Source organism: Stegostoma tigrinum, chromosome 9 (genome assembly GCF_030684315.1).
Source record: "Stegostoma tigrinum isolate sSteTig4 chromosome 9, sSteTig4.hap1, whole genome shotgun sequence".
Classification (NCBI taxonomy): domain Eukaryota; kingdom Metazoa; phylum Chordata; class Chondrichthyes; order Orectolobiformes; family Stegostomatidae; genus Stegostoma; species Stegostoma tigrinum.
Window position 1 is genome coordinate 29,785,704 of NC_081362.1, and position 11,031 is coordinate 29,796,734.

General features: G+C 45.9%; 1 protein-coding gene across 13 annotated transcripts in view; it reads right to left on the reverse strand.

Annotated features, from left to right (window-relative positions):
* The window catches only part of snx14 (sorting nexin 14), a 234,146-nt gene extending 223,357 nt beyond the window's left edge, over positions 1-10,789 (reverse strand). For 8 of the 13 annotated variants that reach the window (XR_009446141.1, XR_007248056.2, XR_007248055.2 and 5 more), the window contains exons 1-2: positions 10,312-10,655; positions 8,799-8,919 (exon numbers count right to left, since the gene is read on the reverse strand). Coding sequence is in view for 9 of the 13 variants with exons in the window: in XM_048535539.2 (XP_048391496.1) it covers positions 8,799-8,919; positions 10,312-10,448 (258 nt within the window). In the remaining 4 variants the exon portion in view is untranslated. Of the gene's footprint in view, positions 1-8,798; positions 8,920-10,311; positions 10,657-10,680 lie in introns of those variants that run through there. The other 5 variants (XM_048535547.2, XM_048535543.2, XM_048535545.2 and 2 more) reach the window with 3 other exon arrangements.
* Between the last annotated feature and the right edge of the window lie 242 nt (positions 10,790-11,031).

Sequence of the window (11,031 nt, forward strand, 5' to 3'; positions counted from 1 at the left end):
GATATGAATCCATGCATTGATTGGACAGTGGGCGGCGGTGGAATTGGGGCAGTGTTCTTGGAGTCGTCTGGAGCAGAAACAGAGGTTGAAAGTAAGTTCCTGTAGATCCCAGTCAATGGTTGTGGCGGCTTGGATGCCAGACAGGAAATGGAAGCATCAGTGAGACCAAACATAGGTTAGGTGATCATTTCACCAAACTCCTTTAGCTGGCCTGTTACTGCCAACCTAATCTCCTAGACACCACTCATTGCAACTCCCTGCCCCAATCCCCGTCCCACATGTCCATCTTCTCACAGCAACTCTGAACTCAAATTTGAAGGACACCTTATCTTCCACCTGGGCGCCCAGAAGACTCAACACTGAATTCTCCAACTTCAAATAACCTTCCCACTCATTCCCCAGCTCACTTTCCAGCCCCACCTCCTCCCTTCCATTCCACCTTCTGACCCTCCTTTCCAGCCACCAACTGATTCATCCCTCCCATTGACCAACCAGGTCATACCCACTACTAGTGTCCACCTGTCATCACCACCACCACCCTCTATCTGCAGCTCCCCTTACCCCCACATCCAGCCCCGAAGAAGGGTAATACCCAAAACGTTGACTTCTCCTTCCTTCCAGATACTGCCTGGCTACCTGCCTCCTGTTTTGTCTACCTTCGATTCCAGCATCTACAGTTTTGTTTTGTCTCTTTCTGGAATGTTCTGTTTCTTTGCAAAAGAAGTCTAGATGAGGATGCGATAAGTTTTGGCGAGATTCGTCCTGAGCTCCAATGACACAGGAATCTGTGCTTGACAGTTTGTTTCCCGGACGCACACCACGACAGGCATCAACTGTGCCTGGAGGGCCTCCAACTAGGTCAAAGTTGCTCTTTGGTCTTCCAGAACAAGATGATGATCCCAAATCAGTTTTGGAGACTGGCACGTTCCAAGGTCTGGGACTGAAACTTGAGTTAGCTGCCGTCAAGTGCAGCGAAGAAAGATCACAGCCTGGGGCTGAAGGTAATTTTTAAGGACCATTAGGGGGGTTTCTTGACACAGTGTATACACAGTCAACCTAGGAAAGAGGTTATGCTGGACCTAGTTTTGGGAAATGAGCCTGGCCAGGTGAGTGAGGTTTCAGTGGGGGAGCAATTCAGGACGAGTGACCATAACACTATAAGTTTTAAGATAGTCATGGATAGGGATAACAGCAGTCCGCAGGTGACGGTGTCAAACTGGGGGAAGGCAAACTACAACAATAATAAGCTGGAATAGGAGATGTTTGATTAGAGGCAGCTGTCTGAGAAGAAATCTACATTGGACATGCAAGAGTATTTCACATGGCAGTTGTAAGAGTTCAGCAGCAGCAAGTTCCTGTGAGAATGAAAAATAGGTATGGTAAGTTACATGGTCAAAAAGGAAAATGGAGCATATGTAAAGTCTGGGATCATGGTAACTGACGAAGCCCTCAAATGATAGAAAGAAAATAGGAAAGAACTTAAACAAGAGATTAGAAGGGGTAAAAAGGAACATAAAAAGTTGCTATCAAACAGAATTCAGGAGAAGCTCAAGGCTGTTCATACATATATACAAAGCAAGAAGGTAGCCAGGGAAAGGGCTGGCCCACTAGAGGACAAAGGAAGGAGTGTGTGTGTGGAGCTGGAAGAGATAGGTGAGGTACCAAATGAATATCGGTATTCACCAAAAGAATTGGTGGAGGATGATTTCAGGGAAGGGAGTGTCAAATAACTAAGTCAAGTAAATATCAAAAAGGAGAGCATCTTAAAAACTGTTAAGGTCCTGATGGAATGTATCATAGAATATTGAGAGAGGCAACAGAACAAATTGCTGGAGCATTAACAGACATGTTTGTTAACTCTTTGGCCACAGGTAAAGTTCCAGAGGACTGGAGAATAGCCAATGTAGTTCCATTGTTTAAGAAGCATAGCAGGGATAATCCAGAAAATTACAGGCCAGTGAGCCTCACATCCATGGACGGGAAACGACTGGAAAAGATTGGACAAGACGGAACAGACCCTTTGGCCAAACATGACATAAAATTAAAGTAATCCCTTCTGCCTGCCATTGGTCCATATCCCTCCACTCCTTGCACATTCATATGCTTGTCTAAAAGTCCCTTAAATGCCCCAATCATATCTACCTCCACCACCAGCCTGGCAGCACAGTCCACACTCCTAACACTCAAAAACAAACCTTGATCTTCACATCTCCTTTGAACTTTCCCCTTCTAACCTTAAACGCACCCCCCACACACCCTTGTTTTAGACATTTTAACTCTGGGAGAACGATTCTGACCAACCGTATCTATGCATCTCAAATTTTTTATAGACTTCTATGAAGTCTCCCATCTGCCTTCGCTGCTGCAGAGAAAACAATCCTAGTTTGTCCAGCCTCTCCCTGTAGCTCATACCCTCTAACTCAGGCAGCATCCTGGTAAACCTCTTCTGCACCCTCTCCAAAACCTCCACATCCTTCCTGTAACATTGTGACCAGAACTGAACGTAGTACTCTAAACGTGGCCGAGCCAAAGTCTTATAAAGCTGCAACATGCTATTCTGGCTCTTGTACTCAATTCCCCAACCAATAAAGGGCAAGCATGCCATACACCTTTTCTGCCACTTGCAGGGAGCTATGGACTTGAACCCCAAGATCTCTCTGTACAGGATCCTGCCATTAACTGTATACATGTCCTTAACATTTGAAATTCCAAAGCGCAGCACCTCACACTCACCCAGATTATCTACCATTTCTCTGTCCACATCAACAACTGACCTATATCCTACTGCATCCTTTGACAACCTTCTACAATATCCATAACTCCAATCTTTATATTGTCTGCATATTTACTAACCTACCCATCTACATTTTCATCTAAGTCATTTATATCAATCACAAACATCATAGGTCCCAACAGGGATTCTTGCAGAACACTAGACATAGACCTCCAGCCTGAAAAACAAATCTTCCACCGCTACCTTCTATGGACAAGCCAATTCTGAAACCATGCTGCTAAGTCACCATACATCCCATGCATCTTAATCTTCTGGACGGGCCGATCATGCGGGATCTTGTCGAAAGACCTGCTAAAAATCCATGTAGACAATCTGTCACCTTTGATTGTCACCCACTGAAAAAATTCAAAGACGTGACCTACCCTGCACAAAGCCACGCAGTCTGTGCCTAAACAGGCCACAATTTTCCAAATCTGCATAAATTCTATCCCAAAGATTTCTCTCCAATAGATTCCCAACCAATGTGAGAATCACTAGTCTCGTGGATTATCCCTATTTCCCTTCTTGAACAGAAAAACAACATTAGACACTCGGCAGTCTGCCAGGACTTCTCCAGTGAAGAATTACAAAGATCTCGGTCAAGGCCCCAGCAACCTCCTCTCCTTTTTCTCAATTACCTGGGGACTTATCCACCTTAATGCTCTCTAAGGAACACATGCCACTTCTTTCTTGATCTCAAAACTCCATCGTATATTAGCATGCTTCACACAAATCTCACAATCTTCCTGTTCTTTATCTGGGTGAATACTGTTGCCAAGTACCCATTTAGGATCGCACCCATATCCTCTGCCTCCAAGCACAAGTTCCCTCTTTTATCCTCAAGTGTCCAACCTTCACCCTGGTTATCCTCTTACTTTTAATATAGGCATAGAATACCTTAGGATTCTCTTTAACCCTATTTACCAAAGTCATTTTATGGTCTGGCCTTTTCTTGCTCACCTAATGCCCTGACTGAGTTTTTTTCCTGCTTTCTTTATATTCCTCATGGGCCCGGTTAGATTTTAGCTTCTTGAACTTTGCACTAGCTTCCTTTTCCCTTCTGACTAAATTCACAACCACCCTCATTAATCACAAGGCCCTTACCCTGCCATCCTTGTCTTTTTGTCCTTTCTTTCTGATTTATTGGTTCTAACATGCATCTTCCCCTCAATCCCTCCACTTGTTCACCTGCTGCTCTAGTTCGCACCCCTGCCACTCTAGTTTAAGCCCTCCCGAGTAGCACTAGCAAGCCTCCAGAGGATACCAGTTCCCCCTCAGTTTAGGTGCAACCTGTCCTGCTTATACAGGTCACCTGCACCGCAGAAGAGAGATACCAAACTAAAATAAATCGACGAACCTGAAATTCTGTCCCCTGCACCAGCTCCTCAGCCACACATTTATCTCACCCATCTTTCTATTCCTGGCCTCACTAGAATGGGACGCTGGTAGTAACCCAGAGATTAGTACCCCTAAGGTCTTGCTTTTCAGCCTCTTTGCTAATTCCCTGTATACAATTTGCAGGACCTCATCCATCTTTCTACCTACATCATTGGTACCAATATGCACAACAACCTCCCCTTTATGAATTTCATGCAGTTGCTCAGAGACAGCCTTCACTTTGGCACCAGGAGGCAACACACCATCCTGGAGTCTTGAAGGTGGCCACAGAAACATCTATCTGTGCCCCTAACTAGTCAACCTCCTACCTTTGCTTGGATCTTGACCGGTCTGCTCTACAGCAAAGCCAGTTGTGGTGCCACAGGCGTGGCTGCTGCTGATATACTGCGCACCCCACTCCACCACCCCCCTCCCCCACCCCACCAAGGGGCTGTCCCTGGCCAACAGTATCCGAAACCATATATCTGTTGGAGGGGGAAAATAGCAACAGGAGATTCCTGTACTACCTACCTGCCTCTCCTAACAGTCACCAATCTACCTAACAGAACCTACAGTGAATTCACCTAATAACTAGTGTCTATCTCACACTCTGCCCCTGTATTCTCCTCAGTGTGTCTAACTCCTGCTCCAACTGAATAACATCGTCTGAGGAGCTGCAGATGGTTACACTTCCTGCAGACATAGTTGTCAGGAGCATCAGATGCTCCTTGATCTCCCATATCTAGCAGGAGGAGCACAACACTGCCCTGCTATCTCCACCCTTTTAGATTTAATATGCATTTAGAAGCAAATGGACTTATTAGCAATAGACAGCATGGCTTTGCGTGGAGAGATCATGCCTCACTAAAATGATTGAGTTTTTTTTGAGGAGGTGACGAAGATGATTGAGGTGGGCAAAGCAGCTGCTATTGTCTGCCCGGATTACAGTCAAACTTTTGACAAGGTCCCTCGTGGCAGAGTGGTACAAAAGTTGAAGACACATGGTATCGGGGTGAGCTGGCCAGATGGATGCGGAATTGGCCTGCTTATAGGAGAGAGAGGGTAGCAACGGAAGGCTGCTTTGCGAATGGAGGTTTGTGCCTAGCGGTGTCCTACAGTGATCAGTGCTGGGGCCTCTGCTGTTCATGGCCTATATAAATGATTTAGAGTAAAACGTAGCTGGTCAAATTAGTAAGTTTGCAGACGATGCAAAGATTGGTGAAGTTGCAGATAGTGAGGATGATACAACAGGAAATAGATCAGTTGGAGGCATGGTCAGAAAAATGGCAATTGGTGTTTAATCCAGGCAAACGTGAGGTGATGCATTTTGGAAGATCAAATATAGGTGGAAATTATACAGTGAATGGCAGAACCCTTTGGAGTGTTTGAAATGCAGAGGGGGTACAGGACCACAGATCATTGAAGGTGGCAATGCAAGTAGACAAGGTAGTAAAGGCGGCCTATGGCACGCTGGCCTTCATTCGAAGAGGCATTGAGCATAAGGATAATTAAGTTATGCTACATCTTTACAGAACATTAGTTGGGCCATACTTGGATTATTATGTATAGCTTTGGTCACCACACTATCAGAACAATGTGGATGCTTCGGAAAGGCTACAGGAAATGTCTACTAGGATATTGCCTGGTAGGATGGTGATGAGTGCCTGGAACATGCTGCCAGAGGTGGTGGTGGTGGAAGAATTCACAATAGCAGCATTCAAGAAACACCTGGATGAACACATGAATAAGAAGGGAAGACAGAGATACAGATCTTGTCAGTGAAGACATTTTGCCTTTCCATACTAAAACTGTGTCAGTGCAGGCATGGAGGACCAAAGGACACTGTGCTTTTTGTTGTTCTTCTTTGTATACAAAGCTATGCTCTACAACGTTTATTTCGATTTTAGTAAAGCCTTTGACAAGGTAGACTAGTTAGTAAGATTAGTTCACACAGGATTCAGGGTGTGCTTGCCAACTGGATACATAATTGACTTAATGGCAGAGGAAGAGTAATAGTGGAGAACTGCTTTTCAGACTAGAGGCCTGTGACCAGCAGTGTTGCACAGGGAGTGGTTCTTGGTCCTCTTTTGTCTGTCATAGAACATAGAACATAGAACAGTACAGCACAGAACAGGCCCTTCAGCCCACAATGTTGTGCCGACCATTGATCCTCATGTATGCACCCTCAAATTTCTGTGACCATATACATGTCCAGCAGTCTCTTAAATGACCCCAATGACCTTGCTTCCACAACTGCTGCTGGCAACGCATTCCATGCTCCCACAACTCTCTGCGTAAAGAACCTGCATCTGACATCCCCTCTATACTTTCCACCAACCAGCTTAAAACTATGACCCCTCGTGCTAGCCATTTCTGCCCTGGGAAATAGTCTCTGGCTATCAACTCTATCTATGCCTCTCATTATCTTGTATACCTCAATTAGGTCCCCTCTCCCCCTCCTTTTCTCCACTGAAAAGAGACCGAGCTCAGTCAACCTCTCTTCATAAGATAAGCCCTCCAGTCCAGGCAGCATCCTGGTAAACCTCCTCTGAACCCTCTCCAAAGCATCCACATCTTTCCTATAATAGGGCGCCGATGAGAATATAAAAGGCGTGGTTAGTAAGTTTGCAGATGACACCAAAATTTGTGGCATCGTAAGCAGTGAAGGTTTTCTAACATTACAAAAGAGATGTTGATCATGGGCTGAAAAAAATGACTGAATTCAATCTGGATAAGTGCGACATATTGCACTTGGGTATAACTAACAAGGGTACAGGTTATACAATTAATGGTAGGGCCTTGGGTAGTTTTGTTGAACAGAGGGACCTAGGTTGCAGGTACATAATTGTTTGAAGTTTGTGTCAAATATGAACATGGTTAAAAAGCAACTGGCATGCTTGCCTTCATTGCTCAGTTCTTCGAGTATAGGTATTGGGAGGTCATGTTGAGGCTCGAGGCCGCTACTGGAACACTGCGTCCAGTTCCGGTTGCCCAGTTATAGGAAGGATATTATTAAACTGGAGAAGGTTCAGAGAGATTTAACAGGACATTGCCAAGTATGGAAGGTTTGGGTTTTAAAGAAAGGCTGGATTGGCTGGGACTTTTCTCACGTGGAATGTAGGAGGTCAAAAGGCAACCTGATAGAGTTTATAAAATAATGACAGGCATTGGTAGAGTTAATGGTAGTTGTCTTTTCCTGAGAATGGGTGATTTCAAGACTAGGGCATGGATTTTTAGGTAAGAGGAGACACATTTTAAAAAGGCTTTTTTTTTTAAAGAGGGTCATTCGTGAATAGAATGAACATCCTAAGGATGCAGTGGATGCGGGTACAATTACAACATTTAGAAGACATTTGGATAGATTCATTAATAGGAAAGGTTTGGCGGTGGGGGGGAGCCAGGAGCAGCCAAGTGGGACTTGTTTAGTTTGGAATTATGTTTGGCATGGACTAGTTAGACCAAAGGGTCAGTTTTCATGCTGTATTTTGTAGATGACATTCTTTTAAGTTCATAGCTGCTGTTTTAGTGTGTTGGTGGGTTTGTGGGCTACCCTGATGCCAAGAGGTCCGAGTAGTCTGGCAGTCATTTCAGAAATGTCTTTGATGTAGGGGAGAGTGGTTATGGTTTCTGGGCCCGTTTTGTCCGAACAAACAGTCAAAACAAGCCCAGAAACCATAACCACTCTCCCCTACATCAAAGGCATTTCCGAAATGACTGCCAGACTACTCGGACCTCTTGGCATCCATGGTAGCCCACAAACCCACCAACACACTAAAAGAGCAGTTAATGAACTTAAAAGACCCTATACTGACAACAAGCAAAACAAATGTCATCTACAAAATACCTTGCAAGAACTGTGACAAACAGGCAGAAAGCTAGCCACCAGGATACATGAACATCAACTAGCCACAAAATGACATGACCCACTATCACTAGTATCCTTACATACAGATGAGGAAGGACACCACTTTGATTGGGACAACACATCCATCCTAGGACAAGCCAAACAGAGACACGCACGAGAATTCCTAGAAGCATGGCATTCCAACCGGAACTCCATCAGCAAACACGTTTGATTTAGAGCCCATCTACCATCCTCTGAGAAAAAGAACAGGAAATGACATCACCAACACAAGTAGTGACATCACCAACCCAAGGAGACCTAAACAGATAAATAGAAAGCAGGACATAACACCAGCGCTTCATTGGAGGCTCACTGATGTTACCTAGAATAGTGACGAAACGTCTGAAAACATATTCAGCTCAGATCCAGAGTAATTCACACGGATAATAAGCATGAGACCTAGCACACATCCTTATTATCATCTCTACATTCTGCTTTCTGTCCATTAACCAATCCTGCATCCATACTCCCAATAAACCCAACTCCAAAAAGTCTGCTTTTTGCATATTAACCTATGCAGAGAATCTTAATGAAGTTTTTTGGAAATTCAAGCATATAACTGTTAGATTCCCTTTATCTTACTAAATCCATCCACTAGCACATCAATAAGTCTGTCAAACACACTTTGCTTTTCCTAAAACCATGCGGGCCATCAGACCTAGCATATTTTTCCAAGTGTATTACTCATTTACCTGTATTAACTAGAATTATCCAATTATTTCTAACAAGAAAATTCAGATTTACCTTTGGTTTTCGCTCAGTATGGAAGAGAATATTGGGCAAAAGTGAGTCAGGTCCAAGCGAACAGTAGAAAGTCACAACTCCAGCAAGGAATGACCAGAACATCATAAGAATATGTAAATACCTTTAGATAAAGCAAAGTGATATCATATTCATTGCTTGCACTCAAACTGTAATAGGTTTATGTACACTTGCTTCTACTTAATTAGTGAATCAAAGAAAAATTGTATTTTAGTCTTTAGTTAGAAATTCCACTATAAACAAAAACACTCAAAGCACACACTACACTGAACTCTCCACTCTGACCGTGCCCTGACATTGTAGATGACACAGAAACAGGAATGCTAGTGAACATACCTCATCCGTACCCTCAGGCCATTGGACACCCCAACCCACCAACTTGGTCACCATCCTGCTCCAACCAACAGATCGGGTGTTTATCCACCCTGACCTCAAGTTCCAGTGCCCATCTCTGCCCGACACACCCTTATTCCTGCCTTAGACCGCTACACCGCACCCCCTCATTCATCCACACAAGCCCACCCATATTACTACACACCGCGTACGTGCACCTAACATTATCCACCCATCCCAACCTCATTACCCCTCGCTGCCCCCCACTGCCCCCATTCTATTGCAACACACCCCTCCTCCGCATCAACCCTCATTCCACTGCAACCACCTCCTCCACAGCAATCCTCATTCTCAGCACCCCCTCAAACCTCTCCCCCACAGCCCCCTGCCTTCCCCCCCGCCACACCCTCATTCCCAACACCATCCCCTTCATGCCCCTGTTTCCCCACACCAATCCTCATTCTCCCCACTGCCGACCCTGAGCTGGTCCCTATCCCCTTGCCACCTCGTCATTCCTCTTCTCCACCCGTCCCCCCGCCGCCCATCCCAAGTCCCCGTCCCCATTCCCCTCATTGTGTCTCCCTTCACTGCTCCATCTCATTTACCCTCCACATCCAATCCTCCCTTGATTCTTTCCGCTCCAGTGTCTGGTTTCCTCCTTCTACTGTTCCATCATCATCACTCAGATTCAGTCACCGTATCCTGTATTCCTCCGAATTCTGCTTCTTAGGTCTCCTGTCCCAAAGGGTCCACTTCCCTCCTCCCGCACCTCCCCAGTCCTCTCTGCTCCTGCTATCCCCGACGTCTCCGTGGCCTCCAGGTTGTTCCCACTCACATGGACCCTTCCGGCAGAAAATGGTATATACATATATTTGTTTTACTTATCTTTCCAGATAGTAGTGGTCGTGAGCTTGGAAACTGCTACCCAAAGAGCCTTGATAAGTTACTGCACTGCATCTTCTTGAAAGAACACCGAGCAAGGTGGTGATGGAGAATGGTAGCACTGCTACTCTTCTCTCCAACGTTTTTCTTCTCCATCCCTTACCTTTTCCCTCAGTGACCAAACTACTCTATTTTTCCCTGTCACCACCATGGCTGACGTCGTCAGACTGCCTTCCCTCAAATCACTCGCCCCTCCGGCCCGCGAGAGCGTTTCTTTTACCTGTTAAACAGCAGGGTGGAAAGGGTAAGCAACAACATAATGAAGCAGAAGACCGGATACTGGCGACCGATATCCCGGAACAGGTGAAATCTGAGTCTCAATCCCAGCTCCTGAACCGCCCGCCGAACTGACAACATACTGACTTCCTCCAAGGCTTGGGTTTACCAGCGCCACAGCATTGCTCCTGCTCCTGCTCCTGCTCCCTCTCCGTGTATGGCCTAAGAAAGGAACGACGCCTTCCGCCCGCTTCAATTCATCAAGCCCGGCCTCCACACGGGCCCGATTCAACCCCCTCAGCTCATGGTCATGGACTCATCAATCACTACAAGCCCCACCTCCTCAGCGGGCTGCCGCGGACCTATCAATTACCTCAAGCCTCGTCTCCAACCCGTCTGGTCGTGGGCCGTCAACTTGCACAGGCCCCACCACCTCCTCCACCCAACTCAGAGTCGGCCCCGCCCTCAGCCGTCAAACCTACATGCTGCCCGGAAAGGCAGGCCCCGCTCCCAACCTCAAGCCCCGCCCCTCCACCAATACGATCCGTCCGCCCTCAACCCAGGCCTTCATAACGTTAGATCTTCCCCTCAGATCGACCCCGCACTCAGCCTCAGGCATCATCTCCATTTCAAGACATCCCTTCATCTACTCAGTCATGATGGTGGAGTTTGCAATTTTGGTAGGGGACGAAATCAGTAGAGTCATACAACATGGAAACAATGA